A 19,404-nucleotide genomic window follows, 5' to 3' on the forward strand; every position below is an offset into this window, starting at 1 on the left:
AATTGATTGTACATTTAGAACAGATATAACATTTGTGATTTGTTAGCTATTGAAGTCAAGCGATTAATTAATATAAAAAATTGTAATCACCTGATGCGATTTAAAAATACTAAATAAAAATTTTTCCAAAATTAGGGGCATCAGGTGATTAAAATTTGTAATCGTAATTAATCGCATGACTTCAGTAGTTAACTCACGATTAATCACAAATGTTATATCTGTTCTAAATGTACAATAATTTTTTTTTAGAGGTTTTCATACTCTTGTTAACAAAAGTGGAAAAAACAATGTTAAACTAATAGAAATAGTTCAAATGAATTTTTGACGTTTATAGACGTCAATGGCAGTGAATGAGTTAAAAATAAATGAATGTATGTATCAAATAAAAATAATACATTTACTAACTAAAGTAAAGTTATTAAACGACAATAATTTAACGTATTAAAATTGGTTTAGTCATTTCGAATTAGTTCATTCAAAATTAAATGAATATATTAAATTTAGATTAAATGAATGCATTAAATTAAATGCATATTTTAAATGAAAATAATTTTAAATTAAAATTAAATTAATACTTTATAAAAAATATATTAAAATTGAATGTGTGTTCAGATTAACATTTAATTAGTCAAGCATTAAATAACGAATAATTGAAATTAAATTAATAATGTTGAAATAACAATAACATTATCGGTATATTCATGTTCTTTGAGTGCACTTGTTTTTTGTTTGTTTTTTTACATACTTGAAAACACTTTTACAGGATTTTCTTTTATTTTTTTTACAAATACTGCCGTGTTAGACTCTTAAGTCTCCACGTGAAATTGGCCTCCTGTCCACAGCCAATGTCAAGATGAGTCCGAATGATGCATTCAGTGCCGCTCAGTTTCTGTGGTTTCCTACAACTGTTTAAGGCCATGCAGCCGCAGTCTCCTATTTGCTGCATAGCTTTGTTTCCTTGATGTCTAAATACACTGTTGTCTAGTGGTGGCACCCAAAGTAAAAAAAATAAATAAATACAAATAAAAAAGCCAGCGCTTATGTAGCGACAAGACAACCGGCACTGAGCTAATCCCTTTGTTACATATCTCAAGCTGTGTAGGACTAAAAAGGATTAGCCTCTATCCACAAACATTACTGTTACTACTCCGCCTTTTGCTTATTTATTATTTTTTTTATTATCATCTACAACAGAAAATAATCCTGATTTGAATGTGTTAATTAATTTTTGGTTACCTTCTTTAGCTACTTGAGACGGGCAAAATATTGGAAACAGCCAACAGCATGATGTTTAATAACTTACAAGCATTTGCTATTTATTATTATTATTATTATTTCCCGAAGAATACAGTAATAAGTTTTGCTCGACAGTGACAATATTGTCAAATCTAACCCCATCAATCAAAATTGATTGTTTATTGACTTTATAAAGGCAGAAGTTTTCACCCAACATTTGCATGCAATTTTGTTTATATGAATCTCCTCAACTTACTTTAACATGGCACCAAGATGGCCTGAGCACAAAAAGTCCTCCGTTAATAGGCTCTTTTATGCCCTTCATGGTCACAAACGGTAAACGTAGTACTTTGCCGCCAACCTGTGGCATCTTGGTGTCAAGGAAGGGACTATGTTGAAGTGAGTTGAGGAGCTTCATTTAGGCAAAAGTAGTGCTTTAGAGTCATCTTTCGGTATCCATAGGCCATTACAGACCTTTTGCGGGAGGGAGTCAATTACAGTACTGACAGATTTGTACTATTCAGTCGTTTACTGTCATGTGGAGTCTGCCCGGCAACAGTGATTACCAGCCTTCCTACGACAAGCACACACACACGTTCAGCACATCCGTCCCGTCCACTGTGTGAAATATAAATGAGCTGTCAGCGCCGGTCCCGGCCTCCATTTTGAAATGGACATGACCTGGTCACACGCTGTCTCCGAGCCTTTAATGCGCACGCACTAATGAGCACAAAATGATGTATATTTCATTTTTCATCTCACACCGTCATTTATTGATGATTAACCACCCATAAGGCATCGCTTTGACATCAAACATCAGCATTCGCCCAGCGGTGCGGGCTTTCCCCTGGTGAATATGTGTCACTCAGAGGGCAAAACAAAATCCAGAACAACTCTAGCCCCTTTCACACTGCCAGTTAAAGTTTGTTGTCCAAACAAGTCTGCTAGCTTAAATGCTAACATACATGTAGCATTAGCTAGATGTTAGACGTTTCGGCCAATTCACCTCATAACAGATTTTTTAAGGGATAACGAATCCCGCGTTTCTGTCGGCGTACCAAGCCCAGTAAGGTACATGAAGGACACAATGCAGTGTGCTGATTGGTTAACGGAAAACGGTCACTTCCAAAATGGATAGAGGACCACAAAAAAAAAAAAAAAAAAAGCGAATCTGGAGGTTTGAATGGTATTGAAGGGGGGGGGGAGTCTTGGGGGTCTGGAGTGAACAATGTCTGCATTAGAGCGAGCCAGCAGATGTCTGAAACATCTTCAATTGAGAGTGCACCAGTCCTAATTAGGTTTTGGGGGGGGGCATCTATATGAATCCCCTCGCTGTCTGTCTGCTTTTCTATCCTCCTTCCTGTCGCTCCAGCCACAAGGCACCGCCCCTCCCACCCCAACACTATTATTGGGGTCTCGTAATGAAATGTGGAGTGTCTTGTGTTGCGTCTGGGCTCCGGCAAACTGTATTAGTGTGGAAATGGCAGGGCAGTAATGAGAAAGCACTCAGGGCCAGCCTGCATGACCGTGTGTGTGTGCGTATGTGTATGTGTGTGTGTTTCAAAGGAATAGGAAGAGACACGGGGTGTGTACGGGGGGGGGTCATGAAGGCCAGTGTGTCTGGGATGTGATGCGGAGGAAATATATCAGCATTGGAGCATGTTTGAGATCATGTGACTCAAGTCACTCCTTTTGCACTTCCTTTTTCCTGCATCATATCCTACATAAATAAACATCTCATTTATTTATTGCTGCTCCATTGTTCTTAAAAAATTATTATTTTTTAGTAAGTATATATATGTATATATATATATATATATATATATATATATATATATGTGTGTATATGTATATATATATGTATATGTATTTAAAAAAAAAAAAAAAAACATTTATTAAATTTTTTTTAATTGATTTGTTGTTTTTTAAAAAAAAAAAAAAAAAAAAAGGAGAGCAATGATGATGTCAAATCGAATGAACAATACTGAGCTCTTCTGTGAAAAAAAAAAAAAAAATTATTTTTTAAACGCATCTGCTCTGGTCCTATGACTTGTATATATTAAAATTAGAAAGAAGGTAGGAAGAAGTAGTAGTAGTCATGCATTCTTTATAGCATGCTAAAGGTGGCAGTAACGCACCCAAAAAAGTATTTGCCACCCGCCAAAAGGAAGCAGAAGAAATGGTTAAAAAAAATAAAAATAGTAGTCATGGCAACGAATGTGTGACATATGACTAGTTTAGCATGCGGTTTCCTTACACCACAACGATTTATAAGGCAGAATGTCGGTGTGAATTTTCTTCCTAATGAACCTCTTGACAAATCTTGATGAATCCGACTCATGTTGTGAGGAAACATTCATGGTGAAAAATGCAGAAAACTTTGAAAAAGCGCCTAAAATTTGCTAAATAGTTTTTACGCTTGGCGTTGAGTTTTGAAGCGTATCAAAAAAAAAACAAGGAAAATGCGAATAAGACCAGATACACGTCACGCGTTTTGACCGGGTATTACGTCACACGTACGCAATGCCGGACGTTAAAGTAAAGTTTGTTTGGGAGGACGACGAAACAGAAATCTTCTTGGAATTAATTAAAGAAGCAAATATGAATGCAATTTTAGATGGAAAACAGCAAAGAAACGCCACAAAATGACAAAAGCAAACTCATATGACGTCACTTCCTGTTTTATCTCTATTGGTGTATACTGCCACCTACAGCGGCGGAGTGCCCTTTCTATATTCGCAAAAGACGAACAGATGGAAACGGGCATGAGTCGCATGTCTGTTTTGCACATTTTCAGTAAATTTGCTTAAAAAAATTCCAAACAATTGGATGGAAACCTGACTTGCGGGAGTTCATCTCCTCGAGGTATTCCAACGAACTGCACATTGTTCTGTATGGAACATTCCATTTGCTGATACTGGCACTAAACATGTACTTAACGTTTTTTTATTAGCAGATGTATAACTTGTTTATTATTATAATATAATGTGAATTTAAGACGTGCTTCCTGCATTTACTGTTTTAGCATTTAGCAGCGATACAATGAAAATGACAGGAAATAGGAATATTTACTTTGCTAAATGTTCTGCTTGTACCGTAAAATTTTAAGTTAGCGACCACCTGATGTGTTGAAAGCAATTGTTGTTGCAATCCTAGTATGAAGTTGAAGGTTCCAGATATGTAAAATGATTTCTAAAACACTTGCTCTTATAAGTGTTTATTTTTCTCGGCTGTTCACGGCCGCCGTGTTTTCCTTCCTCTCTGCAGATTTGCTTCCCAAATCTGTGGAAAGCGTCTTCGTGTTCCAGGAAGCCGGCGAAGGCGAAGCCAACACCACCTACGACGCCATCGTGGTGGAGCAGTGGACCGTCATTGACGTCAGTAAACATTTGAGCATTTATTAGCATTTGAACTCATTCACTGCCATTGACGGCTATAGACGTCAAAAATTCATTTGAACGAATTCCAATTTTTTTCCACTTTTGTTAACAAGAGTATGAAAACCTAGAATTTTTTTATTGTGCATTTATAACAGATATAAAATTTGTGATTGGTCGATTAATAACAATTTAAAAAATGTCATCGTCTGACGCCCCTAATTTTTTTATAATCTTTTCTCTCTTTTTTTTTTAATTAGGGGCATCAGGCGACTACGATTTTTAATTGTAATTAATCACATGACTTCACTAGTTAACTCAAGATTAATCACCAATTTTATATCTGTTCTGAATGTACAATAGATTTTTTTCTACGTTTTAATACTCTTGTTAACAAAAGTAGAAACAAAATGTGAAACTAATAGTTCAAATTCATTTTTGACGTCTATAGCCGTCAATGGCAGTGAATGAGTTAACAACAGGATGTACGACATATTTTGCCCGTAGTTCTCGTCAATCTCTTGATTTTCTCGCCAGACTATTTGAGGCATTCTGAAGCCAAAACGAGCTACCCGGTGTTGGAAAACTTGCTCTCAAATGGGATAAAGGCCCAAAACTAAAAACACCCAAGAAACTCTAAAAACAACACAAGCATTTTCTGAAGAACCCTGATCACAACCCTATTGAACATTTGTGGGCAACGGTACCAACAATTGTGTCTTTTTTTCTTCTTTTTTTTTGCTTTCACTACTTTTGTTGGTTGTTTTTGTTATTTGTGGAATGAAACATTGAAACATGCAGTACATCTTATTGACATATTGACTGTGTGTGTGCGTAGCGCTTATCAGCTCCCGATTACATCTTCCGTCAGCAAAGGTTTGGTGTTAAAATGGATTTCTGTCCGGTGTGTTTAAAAGGTGTGCGGATGCCTGCTTGTCCATGTGTGTACTCTGTGCCGCATGTGCGTGTATACAGATGCTATCTCGCTAATGGAATTTAGACTTTTCGAAGTGTGAAAGGACGTTTTCCTTGTCCCACCAATTCGCCTCTTTGACGGTCCACTGCCGCACTGGCGGTCTTAACGAGCTAATAAGGAGGCGACTCCGTGAAGCGCAGCCAATCATATGACCAGAGCACAAGATATATAATACAATATATTGTACATGGAATATAACATTTTTGGTTGATTTGTAATTTTTACTAGCTCACAACGTTGGGCCCGATTTTATCAATATACCAAAAAGCTTCTCACTTAAGAAAATGGCTTTCACCGTTTAATGAACAGAATATATTTCTTTTATTATGTAAAACTGACATCTTAAACAAGAGGATTAAACATTGTATACTTTAACACAAAAATATTCCCCAAACCATATAAATTAACCTAACAAAAGTCTACTAGCTTGATGCTATTATATAGTTTGACAGGCTAACAGAGATTAGCATAGATGTTATGATAAATCTAAACTTTGAAACAACTGCAACAACTTCAGCCATTTTAGCTACCAAGTAATTGACGGTGAAACTCTTTGAAATGAACAATTCTCACAGCACGCGAGGTCATTTCATGTTATTGAAGTCTTGCGAGATTTTACGTTATTTTGACTTACGCGTCACATAAGCGATCTTATTGAACCCGTTTGCATTACTCTTCATCTTCACCACCCCGTTTACTTCAAGTTCACCTCAGTTACCTGAATTTGACTCAAAGGCCTTCAAACAACTGCAAAAGCTTGACTTCAATGACTTCAATCAAACAGGATGTTGCCTTAAAAACATCTTCACGATGTTCTGAGCATTTATGAGTCTAAATCCATCGATTTAGCGCAGCACGAGGCTCGCGGCGATCGCCGGTGAGCAGCGTTCCGTCCTTTTTATCGAACCGGCGGAACCTGACAGGCCGAGCGCGACCTCTCACGTCGAGCGCTGGTGCAAATTAGCCCCGCTGCTATCTGGGTCGCCTCTTCTCTCACCTCCGCCAGGGAGAACTGAGATATCACACACTGCAAGGCATGTGCGACATGCGAGCTGGTGACGTGTTCGTCTTCAGCGCGAAGGATGCTTCCAATCAAAGAACGCACCCGCGTTTATACACATACGTAATCAAATGTCCTACTTTTTTTTTTATACCTTGTGAGTATTTGGGAAAACCAAACTCCATTAAGTAGCAGGTGTTTGTAGGTTTATGTTTCCGATAACATCAAGCGTATGCTAATTTCTGTTATCTCATCTATGGTGTTTCATATTATATGTTAGCATAAAGAGAGCAGACTTGGATTATACGAACAGATGTGGTTTGTTCACGCAGCCCCCAACCACACTGAGTGGCCCCTTCAACCCCCTAACCCCACAATAAAAAAAAATTTAATAAACCCCAAAACATTATTTCTGCAAAAACAGCAGAGAAATGTGTAAAAAAAAAAAAAAATACAAAGAAATAAATCCCAGTTAAAAAAAAAATGGAAAATGCTAAAATATTAAAAAATTTGATAAACCACAAGTGTGCAGGAGTCGACTATAGTTTTAAGTAAGTTGTAATATCACCATTCACCACTAGATGGCAGACATGGCTTATTTGCACTTACACTGGGTCTTACACTGCCCGTTACTGCAACGTGAGTAGACCAAATATTTTTGGGGCGAATTTGGAATGACATGCAGGACAAAAATGGCACCTCAATAAGATTAAAATGTTGAATGAGTTGATTTTTTTTTTTTAATGCACTTAATATGGTTTGTTGATCGGCATTTTTTTTTTGTTGCCGTCCTTGGATAGTCTTTTTTATGTAAAAGAGCCATTTGCACTAGAAATATATATATATATATATATATATATATATATATATATATATATATATATATAGTGGTACCTCGGCTCATGAACGCTTCAGCTCACGAACTTTTCGCCTCACGAACATTAAATTCGCGAGCATTTTGTCTCGGCTGACGAACTAGTTTTCGGCGGACGAACCAAATCTCGCGACACGAGAAATCACGAGAAGCTGACGCACGCTCACGGCGTCCCACAGTTCGTCGCCACCTTTGTTTGAGTGCGGACGTGGTTTGTGTTCGGTAGACATTTTGGATCATTTTGGAGTACTTTTGGAGTGTACTTTTGCTACCATGGGACCGAAAAAGACCCCACAAAAGGCTAGTGTTAAGCCTAAGAAGACATTGAAGAAAATGACGGTCGAGCAGAAGAAGGAGATCATCGACAAACACGAACGAGGTGCGCGTTTGTCAGCATCAAGTGAGAGCATCAAGACCATGCTAGCAAAGTGGAGTGAAAAGACATTCAGACATTCAGAAAAGACTGTGGCTATGAGAATCATCAACACGATGAATGATAATGTGATGCCTCAGTTTCGTAAGACCTTACAACTCAGAAAGCAACAGGTGTCAATTAAGAGGTTTTTAGTCAGCAACAAGGATAAAGAGTCTCCTAAGAAGCAAAGAAGAGAAGCCACACCGGAGGACTCTCCTTCCAAACAGTAACTCCCTCCCTCCCTCCTCCTCCCACTCCATTCCATCAAGCCTTCAACTACTGTACCATCACAAAGGCAAGTTGCAAGTTTTGCAAATAAAAACACTTTATTATACAGTACAGTGTATTTCTTTAATTACAATACAATAGCACATTTGTTATACATAAAATAAGGTATATTTTGTGTAGTTTTAAGGCTTTTTTAGTAGAAAATTGTGTTTTATGGGGACCTGGGAACGGATTATTCTCATTTCAATGGTTTCCTATGGGAAATACTTGTTTGGAAGACGAACTTTTCGGCTCACATACTCTGTATATAATTTTTTATTCATTTATTTTTTTAAGACAGTGGATCTTTCATACATGCATTGAGAAACGCATTATGAAATCATGTTTTTTTTTTTATATTTGAAATTTTTGTCATACATCAGATTAGGAAGCCCTTGATCCTACAGTATGTAGCCCCCAGTAGCACTGATGAAAAATTGTGGCCCACTCCATCATTTAAGTTGTCCTTAGTAGTCTAAATTAATATAATTGAAGATCGTACAAATTCTGTTTTGACAAGAGAAGAAACAGTGTCATTTTGATGTTTGGATTAAAAAAAAAACAGCGGAAGCCTGAGCAGGTGTGTCGTCTTTAAACAAAACCCAACGAAACTCAAAACTCCGCATGAATAAAAAATGAAGCGAGTGAACGCAAAAACAAGCTCAACTTTGACGTGGTTAGTGACGAAGACAACTTTTTATGATTTGAGGCGAGGGTTTAACGCTGTTGACATTTGAATGCAGAATGCGTGCAGTTGTTTACTTGCAGAACACGTCTAGCGCTTATCACTTATTTCTCTTGCCTGACATTTTTATGTTTATTTTTCCACTTTCCCTCCAGGCTGCGTTTGGCTCGTACGTCATTGAATGAGTTTAAATTGCATTTAAATCTTTGTGATGTTTGACATTTATTATGTGTGTCTGTTTGCGGGCCTCATTACCTTTTCCCATTTATTTGTCTTATCAAAGTGCATTAATTCAGACTTCATTTGCTTCATTTCCTGTTTGAGGTTACTAGTTCCTTTTATTACGTTTTGGTACATGCATTCTACATTGGCAATTTGCATGAAAAATGTCAGCATTTGATTTTGATTTCACGCGCTCGCTCACAACTTGAATTAAATTAAAAGGTTCACGGAGCTAAGAGGAAAGCTTTACTGGAAAACAATTCAGAGGGCAAACAAAATGTTCACGTTTTATTTTACTTTATGCACTTTTGCCCACTAGTGTCAAATCACACAAGACTTCCACTAAATCCCACCAGATTTTCCTTAAATCCCACAAGATTTACATTAAATCTCACGAGACTTCTGCTAAATCCCGCAAGACTTCTGTTAAATTCCGTGAGACTTCTACTAAACCCCATGAGACATCTACTAAATCCCACAAGATTTTTGTTAAATCTCACGAGACTTCTACTAAATCCCACGAAAGTTCTGTTAAATCTCACAAAACTTCTGCTAAATCCCACAAGACTTTTGTTAAATCTTATGAGACTTATGTTGACGTGTGTGAAATCTCATGAGACTTGTGTTAAATCTCACAAGATTTATGTGAAATCTCGAGACTTATGTGAAATCTCACGAGTCTTGTGCAAAATCTCACAAGACTTATTTGCAATCTAATTAAATCGATGCGAAATCCTGGGACTTCACAAGACTTATGTGAAATCTCACAAGATTTCTATTAAATCCTACGAGACTTACATGAAATCTCACGTGACTTCCATGAAATCTCACGTGACTTACATTAAATCTCACAAGACTTATGTGAAATCTCACGAGACTTATGTGAAATCTCATGAGATTTATGCGAAATCCTATGATACTTCACAAGACTTATGTGAAATCTCACGAAACTTCTATTAACTCCTACGAGACTAATGTGAAATCTCACAAGCTTATGTAAATCTCACAAGATTTATGTGCAATCTCATGAGATTTATGCAAAATCCCATGAGACTTCACAAGACTTATGTGAAATCTCACAAGATTTATGTGAAATCTCACGAGACCTGTGCTAAATCCCACAAGACTTCCATTAAATCTCACAAGACTTCTACAAAATCCCATGAGAGTTCTGTTAAATCCCACTTCTTCCAAATCACACAATACCACTAAATCAAGACAACCTCAAATCTCAAGACTTCTGCTCTTACTTTGAATGTTCTTGCAACACAATGTTGTCTTCAAATTTCTATGTTTCCTGACAGTGAGGTGTCTCGTAAAAAAAACTAAAACTAAAACAGCAAGACATGAATGTTCGCCACAAAGTGAGCAGTTTCACTGAGCAGCCTGTTTTTTTTCAAGGTCTTAGTGTGCTGACAAACGCTTGTCATCAGCTCAGCGCGTTGCTATGTTGACTCATAGCAACTGGGGATTTTTTTGCCGTGCTTGATTCATTTTTCCAACCTTTTTCGAAAACTCCAACATGACACAAAAGCCTTGAATAAAAGCACCGATACGCATAATCATATGCGAGAGTTGATGCTGTTTTTAAGCCTCGCTTATTGTTTTGCAGGGTTGATTGTAATAAGCGGTGTGTGTCTTTTTCCACACAGGGTTTGCAGGTGAAGGCTGATTATGTTCCCCTGCTGCAGTCCTTGGCCATGTACGGCTGGAGACTCACCTGTGTGCTGCCAACACCTGTCATCAAGACCAACAGGTAATCACCCATGCTTAACATTTGGCAGCAGTGACACCACCTGAGATTTTGGGAAAATTCAGACCCGAAGCTAATTTCACTTAGAAACAGGAAATTTGGCAGCTGTGTCTATCAGGAGAAAGTTTCAAGACGTGCCTGATAAGACACAGGAAGTTTGAAGTGACTTTTTTTGCTTTGTCCATTTTCAAAGTCAAACAAACAAACTCTTTGACTGCCAAAAACGTTAAATAACGTTTAATAAAATCCTATGGAGGAGTGCCAAAGACGTTAAAAGACGTTTTTTTTTCAAAACAGAGGTGAAACTAACCATTTTCTATTGTTGATTACTGAAAAACGGAATAAGGTAGAAACAAACTTTTTTTTCTGATGAAAGATGAGAGTCCAATCTTTCATTTGGTAGTATGTGTGTTTCCATAGTCCAAACACATGATTTTCTGTGGAACTTGAAAGATCAGTCAAAAATGCTTAAATCGGCAGGCACCCACGGCATCCCTTTTCTGAAAACGTCTGGCAGTCAAAGAGTTAAAGGCAAAGTGTTTGTCCAATTGCTACCAAATTTGAATATACTCAATTCCGGAGCCTTATTGTTTTTGTCATTGCGTGTGTGTGCCGAGCGTGGATGTGACTTGTGAAAGCTCTTAATAGGTCATCTCCTTTCACACTTGTTTGTGGCTGTTTCTCTCCACCATCGCTTGGCCTAGATTGTATCAAGTGGAACAGAGCCAGCATGCACACCTTGTCTTGAGTTGCGGTTCAAACAAACTTCCTGCTCTAAGACGCTGACCTAAATCTGCTTCTCAGCAACTTTTAAAGCAGAGCAGCTGCCGCCCGTCACAGGAAAAACCCTCCACGCTGAAACGCTTTCTCGGCTAAGCCCGCACTGACTCATCGCTAGTGGCGGCGGCGACGGCGACATCCGCTTTTGGTTAAGAGAAGGTGGAACGCGGTGACATAAACTTCATGTGTCAAAGCTTCTACGCTTGTAGGAAAAGCTCCTAAATGCTGTGGTAGGCTACTCGAGCTAGTTGAAAAACTGAAGTCATATTTGGGGATGAGAATCAAACGGTTAAATTAAAAGAAGATATATGAAGTCTGCTATTAAAAAAATCAAATAAATTGTGTTTTTTTTCTAGTGTCAGAAGCCTGTTTCCGCCAGTGTTATTGGTCATTTAGGTTGTTTTTTTTCCTTTGTTGCAACTATGGAGTGCCAAAGCCAAAGGAGGGCGAAGTCTACAATACCTTTATAAAATCAACTTTTAGATTTAGATAACATGGACGTTGTTTTTGTTTTTTGTTTTACCGCCAGTAAAGCTCTTCCCATTCTAAAAATTATTTAATTCATAAATTAATTCATTCATTAAAAAGCAAATCATTTTAATCCATTGGTAGAAGTGGGCATCTGAAAGTTCAAAAAAAAAATCCATAACAAAAGGAGACTTTTAAAGGTAAAAAAATTATAAAATAAAATAAACATAATGAACTCATGCACATCCAGCCAATGTCACTGAAGCAACCCCCTTCGCTCCCGACTGTTTTACTGGATTTTGACCCACAGAATATTGTGTTCTATTGCTATAAAAACATGGACCCTACCAAAAGAAAGATTAGGGTCTCTTCTTTCTTCAGAACAAAAAAAGTATATGTCTATCTGTTTCTGTTTTGTAGCAATTAGCATTTAGAATATAGCTAAGTTTCATCATTATTCACAAATCTGTTGAAAACACTGGGGGGAAAGCTTTTTTGCAACATGGCCCTGGTTGATCTCTGATACTCTGCTGCTACCTGCTGGCCGTTTTTTGTAATAACTACCATTGCTTTAAGCGTCCTCTTTAGGTCAGAGGCTGCATCAAAGCCTTCTGTACTGTATGCTCTAGCATAAAAAACAAAACAAACATAAAAAAAAAACAACAAACATATAAATACATTTTTGGGATCAAAGAGTTAAAAGTTCCATAGTTGGAAGTTTTTTTTTTCTTCTTTCTTTTTACTGCAAGAAACCCTTCTTGTAGAACAAAGAAAGAAGAAGAAAAAAAATTTTTCAAGCTTCTAATGGCAAAATAATAATAATAATAATAATAATAATAATAATAATAAAATGAGTAAGAAGAAAAATTCCACACAATTGATGATACCAAAAGGGATGCTGACACTAATACAAAACACAATTGATTATAAATTTGTCTTAAAAATATAAAAATATCCATATTTTGTTCTGGGGTCGATTCCAGTATGCGGAAGGTCGATATCACAGTACCAGTATTTCAGTAACAGCCCGCCCACAGCAAGCCCTTTTTATTTCAACCCGATCTGTTGTAAACGCTGCATAAAACAGTTCAGTCAGTTCACGTTTCCATTGACAAAAAGCTGCGATACGTCCCACTAATGGAGAGAAGTGTTACATATTTCCATCAGCACATTGACTGAATGTTTTTCTTTCCTCTTTCACAACTGATTCATGATCTCATACAGCAACCCCCCTGCCCCCCCTGCCCCCCCCAATCCCTCCCTCTTACCCCCTTTACACGCAAAGTGCCTCCACGCCACAACACAACAGAGCTAATTAATCAAGCCGGCCTAGATAGAGTACAACAAGCAGCTTATTTCTCACCCAGCCTGCAAACAGTTTGATGATACATTTCACTCTGATACTCATTAGGCGTGTTTGCGCGGCGGCTATTGCTCGCTCGCTCGTTGAAACAACATGTCTGCAAATGTTTTTTTGTTTTTTCTCGTCGCGCCTTGGCTGCATTCAATTAGTGTAGCTGGTGATTACATTTCGCAGCCATTAAGTCATTCCTCATCGTTCGACGATAAAAAAAAAAAATTAAAAAAAGGACGGCGAGGACACATAAAAAAAGCCTTGTTCGATTGATGATTGCATAGGAAAACAAAAGCTCATAGTCATTACAACAACGAGAAAAAACAAACGGATTATTGGACTTGATCTCAGTTAATACCAACGATAATTTATTAACTCTTTGACTGCCAAAAACGTTAAATAACGTTTAGTAAAATCCTATGGAGTGCCAAAGACGTCAAAAGACGTTTTTTTTTTTTTTCAAAACAGAGGTGAAACTAACCATTTTCTATTGTTGATTACTGAAAAACGGAATAAGGTAGAAACAAACTTTTTTTTTCTGATAAAAGATGAGAGTTCAATCTTTCATTTGGTAGTATGTGTGTTTCCATAGTCCAAACACATAATTTTCTGTGGACCTTGAAAGATCAGTCAAAAATGCTTAAATCGGCTGGCACCCACGGCATCCCTTTTCTGAAAACGTCTGGCAGTCAAAGAGTTAAGGTTTGACAATATCTGAAGAACTGTTACTAGCGTAAAACTTCAAATTCATATATATATATATATATATATATATATATATATATATATATATATATATATATAAAAGTAGGTTTTTGCTTAGGAACGATCCTCACATAAAGACAATCAGGCTGGTAGGCCGCTAAGCAGCCACTTCCAAATATGGGCAAGCTTGTACTTGTGCTTTGCGGTAAACACCAAAAAAAAAAAACTAAGTGCAGTGTGAAAAAGCCTCAACTACCTTGAACCGTAATCCCTGAAAACTATAGCTGTTCAAGTGCCAACAATAAATAATCAACGTCTTGTCTGATTTGGCCGCCTTGTGTCGTACCTTCCAAATTAACCGGGTTTATAAATAAAACAACACCAACTAGAAACCAGTCAAGGACAAATCTTACAGTGTAGCGTCCATTTTAAGAGCAGTTTGTGACTTTTCATGTGCTTTTTTGAAGCCTTCTTCCATGTTGTATTAGGACGCTACCACCTCCAGGTCTATTCAATAGCGAGTAGATGTGACGTCTTACTAGCGCAGCAGAGTATTGCACAAAGGCCTGTCATTTCCTCAACAAGCCGGACTGAAGCTTCTGCTGGGAAAACGCGCTCGCTTTTTTCGCCTTTGATTCCCCAGGAAGCCGTCCGGCAATCTTGACAGCCTAGAAAATAGCTCGCAGAGATGGCGCGAGGAGGCCGTTAATGGAAAAAGATGTTTTTGTGAGGCTTTTTTTGGGGTGGTTTATATAAGAACTCTCGCATCTATTTCATGTTGCGAAATGGAATATTTGTAGCGGGGCTTTTAATGTTGCTGAGCCGTCATCAAGCAGCCGGAGCTCTTACTTGTGGGCGACGTGGACGGCTCCATTTTAGTCCAAAACAGCAGGATGGAACATGAAAGCCATAAAGCAGAAGCAAACAATAAAGCTGTCAGCATCAGCCTGTAGCGGCCCGTTTAAAAAAACAAAACAAAACAGAGCAGACGTCTCGTTAATGAGTGCGGCGTAAAGAAAAGACTGAAAGGATTTGGGATCATACAGGGGCGCCGACCCAAAACCTGACACGGGCACATGTGGAAGCCATAGGAGCTTTTGTTCGGTGGGAAAAAAAGATGCTCTAAGACAAATTACAAAGTGCGTTGCCGGTGCGAAAGTGGCGCTGACAAATGACGGCAGTTAAGAGGTCACGGTTCCGCGAAACCAGCGGATGAGAGCGGCTGGGAAGTCGCCTCTTTATCAAAAGTCTTCGTCTCGAATACAGACGGGACTCAAGTTGATCTTGCTTCCGTACTACAAACGGCAGGACAAGTCATCCAAAATACATCACGTGGAAGATAAAACTGCTTTTTTCTTCCTTCTTGATGACAACGTGCGCATAACGTTAGTCAGCATTTGTTTGCAACTTTCAAAAAGATGGGATGCTGCAAATCCGCAGGGTGTTTGTGTGTGTTTGCAAGGTTTTACTGCCTCATTTAGAAGCCAGTCAGCACATATTACACAGAACGGGCTTGGTACGTTACAAGAACCACCTGCAGCAATCAATATGAGGATTTTAAGTAAAACTGCTGATATCGTCTGGTAAATGCAGCGGTTTTTCTTGGAACAGGGATGTGATTTGACCAAAGTGAAATTATCTGAAAATTTAGCCGGGGGTCTGGGGGCCGCTAGCACCCAGCTAGGTCCAGGGTGGGGGGACAAGGGGGGCGAAGCCCCCCGGAGCTCATGGGTTTTCCGTGTTTTTAAGTACTTTCAATGCACTCACATGACAAAGAAATAGACAAAACAACAGCATAAATTTTCAATGTATATTGAACTATCCCATATACTGTAAAACATATAAAATGGCAGTTTTAGTCAACTCAAAATCAGTCACATTCAAAAACATTGGACTGCCTTTGCTTTTAAAAACTATCACTGAGAATATCATCATATCTAACTAATGTGATTACTAAGTTAACACATAAATAATGTTGAAGAGTTCAAATTTCATGAACAAATAATTGTATCATGACCAAATGAAAAGTAACTCATATTAGAGCATACCACAAATGTCTTTGTTATAGCAGAAGATGTTATCTGTCGGAGTCATGTGCATACACAATGAATTACTAAAAAAAATTAAGAAAATAAAAAATAAAAAATCGGAATTTTTTTTTTTTGTGGGGGGGGGGAGATAAAAAAAGCGGAATTCCGCGAATTAGCGGAAAAATCACATCCCTGTTGGAAGTTGTAGGCTTTGCTTCTGTCCCTTATTTTGCTTTTTCCCCGTTTGTTTGTCTTCACTCATTTTCTCATGGCTTGTGAGCAGAAGAGTTGTATGTACAGGGCCACCTTTCAGACTCTGACAATCAATACTTTTGTTCAATCTATGTGCACCCTGGTACCAAATGGTCTGGGGACCGGTCGGCAGCCCAGTAGTTGGGGACCATTGCAACCTTTTGTCTCTCAAAAAGTGCTATAGAAACGTAACGTTCCTAACACAAGGTCTTGTCTCAGAGACCAAAGTATTTACTCTCAAGACCAAGACCAGGAAAATTTGTAACCATCTTGACTTGAAGGTAACTCAGGATGAAATGCATTTGGGACTTCAGAGTGTGTATGCCAAGAAAGGAACAACCGCCCCAGAATACAAAACTGGACGAACCACCAGCCAAACATTTCAATCTTGGCAGAAATCTGGAAAAAAATACCAAAAAATGTGCTGCCTACCAAGAAACTTATGGATCACGCCATTCCCTGTTCTTGTGTCCTCTGTAGCGATGGCAGTCTGGCAACCAAACAGATTGTGTTCCTGCAGCGACCCGTCTTGAGCCGGAAGCGGAGGGAATCCAAGGTACACGACCTCACTTTTCTCTTGTTGTTTTCCTGGCTAATGTCATAGCTCTGTGGCCCCCATCCAGATGTTTTCCCTTTTATTTTTTGTCCAATACAATGGTCTCTCTGTTAGCGTTATGGTGAATTCCTTGGCAGTGGGCGAAATGTTTACAGAAGCAGAGCTGGACATTTATTGTAGATGACCCCGAATAGTAGTGATAACCCCTGAAGTTAACCTTTGTGTGAGTGGAACGACACAACACAGTTAATAGGCCAAAGATTTAGGAGATAGCACAAGTCAACCAGATTCCTGAGTCTGTTTTTCTGCACCGTTCATCTTGAGACGATGACTTCTCTCCACTGAACCTTAATAGTCAGATTTGTTTCATTTTAAACACTTATGTCTTCATGATGTACTTTGCCAAATGCTGCCACGCTAATGCAAACTTCCCATTTTACAGAAACTGATCTTCAAACCTCGCGGTAAGACCAACAAAAACGGCATCAAACACAAAAACAAGAAGACTCAACCTAAACCGGAAAAAGACGTGAAGATTCCCAATCACGTGGAAAAGGTTGGAAATGAGGAAGACGAGAAACCGAACGGGCAAGATGGAAAGATTGAAGACGCAAACGCCGTCAATGTAGAAACTCTCCAAACGAAAGAGGAAGTAGCTGAAGTAGTAGAAGAGATAGAAAGGGAAACGCCTGAACTTGACGAAGAGGGATCGACAGAGCCTCTGGAGAGGACAGACGGCCAGGAAGTCACAGAAGCTACTGATGCTGACAAAATGGAGGCCGAGACCGTGGACGAGCAGGAAGTTGAAGCTTTAGTGGAAAATGGCCTAGAAATGGACGAAGACAAAAATGAAGATAAACCAGACCAGAACCAATCCAAGACCGAAGACTCAGTCGGCCTGGATGTCAAGGACAAGGATATGGTGGCAGATTCACAGACCCCAACGATAAACGAAATCCTACAAGAGTAGACCGGAATTGTGGAAACCCTACCTCTAAAAGCTTCAACTTAAGACAGGGTTCACACCGACACATTTTTTTGGACTTGGGAGCGTCACGAGCTGCATCGACCTCTAAAACTGTCACCTTTCATCCACCGACTGCTGTATAACCGCACGTTGTGAATGTACCATGAATCCCTGGAGGACCTGAAGGAACCAATTGAAGATGCTGGGACTGGACTTCAACCTCAAACCCGAGCTTGCTGTTTGTTTGCTGGCCTGCACACCTTCTGCCTTTAAAGGGATAAGGAGTGCTGCATGAATGATGTAAACAGAAAAAAAAAAAATTGGACTCTCTTTTGGAGAAAATCCAAAAAGACAACAACAAAGAACCCTGGCCAACCCCCATCGTACTACTGACTGCCTAAAGACAAAAAAAACTGATTCGTTTAGTTTTGCGTGATCTGAAGGGTTGCCTTGACGAGAAGGCCAATAATGGGGGAGGACTTTGTTTGCGACAGGCAATCCAAAGTAGCGTCGGAGCGACAACATTGACTGCTACGCTCACCTTGCATACAGAATGTTCCAAACAAGCAGATGTGAAATTCACGGGAATGCCATGTAGCTTTAATGTTTGAGGATGGATTCCTACTCAGTGTTCCTCATCAAGGTCCGCAGCAGAGGTGGCAAATCCAGGTCCAGAAAGTAAAAACCCTGCCACAGTTTGGCTTTAGCCCCTAATGCTAGCTGGCTAGCTGCCTAAAAAGTAAACAAGCACTATGGGAGCTAGCTAGGGAGCTGCTAGCTAGCACTTGGGGCTAAAGCCAAACTGGGGCAGGGTTTTTTACTTTCTGGACCTGGATTTCCCACTTTTGGTCCACGGTACCATTAGCTGCAAGCTAAAGGTTAGCATTATTTACATTTGTGGTGTCTTAATTGTGGGGTGAATTCAAATATAGGAAGTTGTCAGTTTACAACTGAGTTAGCGGTTGCGTAACTTGAACTTGTACGCAAGTCAGAACATGCTGAAGTCTAACGAATTAACCTAAAATCCTACATTTTTAGAAAGTCACAATTAAAGTAAATATCTGTATGAAAATCACAAATATAAAACAGTCTAATGAAAATCAAGTATGATGCTAACTGACGTATTCTCACGTCATTGCGCAAACTCGCTCATTGCACGCCATCCGTACATCACGTAAGCTTGGACCGTCTTAAAACCACATTTTCTACTAAATTTCACTTGACAACAGACAACCCCCCCCCCCCAAAAAAAAAACGTGCGAACTGCCAGGATGTGAATTGAGCTAAATAAAACGAACGCAAGGTGCCTGTGGCGCAAAAAAACGGAATCTAAATGAATTGGCTCGTTTTGAAGTAATGGAAGCTAGCGTGGCTTCTACCGCCGGCTATTTAAGCGCTCCTCAGCGGGTGTTGTTTGTCACAATAAGCGAGTTGCGAGATGGCGTTTGGTAACGGCGTGTAGTAAAAGGCGGGGACAGCGGGTGGGT

General features: G+C 38.9%; 1 protein-coding gene across 2 annotated transcripts in view; it reads left to right on the forward strand.

Moving 5' to 3' along the window:
* The window catches only part of rftn1b (raftlin, lipid raft linker 1b), an 84,315-nt gene extending 65,683 nt beyond the window's left edge, over nucleotides 1–18,632 (forward strand). For both annotated transcript variants that reach the window (XM_077576757.1, XM_077576758.1), the window contains exons 7-10: nucleotides 4,504–4,613; nucleotides 10,705–10,808; nucleotides 16,875–16,950; nucleotides 17,393–18,632. In XM_077576757.1, the coding sequence (XP_077432883.1) occupies nucleotides 4,504–4,613; nucleotides 10,705–10,808; nucleotides 16,875–16,950; nucleotides 17,393–17,920 (818 nt within the window). In that variant the 3' untranslated portion in view covers nucleotides 17,921–18,632. The remainder of the gene's footprint in view (nucleotides 1–4,503; nucleotides 4,614–10,704; nucleotides 10,809–16,874; nucleotides 16,951–17,392) is intronic.
* Nucleotides 18,633–19,404: the final 772 nt, after the last annotated feature.

Source organism: Vanacampus margaritifer, chromosome 9 (genome assembly GCF_051991255.1).
Source record: "Vanacampus margaritifer isolate UIUO_Vmar chromosome 9, RoL_Vmar_1.0, whole genome shotgun sequence".
Lineage (NCBI taxonomy): Eukaryota > Metazoa > Chordata > Actinopteri > Syngnathiformes > Syngnathidae > Vanacampus > Vanacampus margaritifer.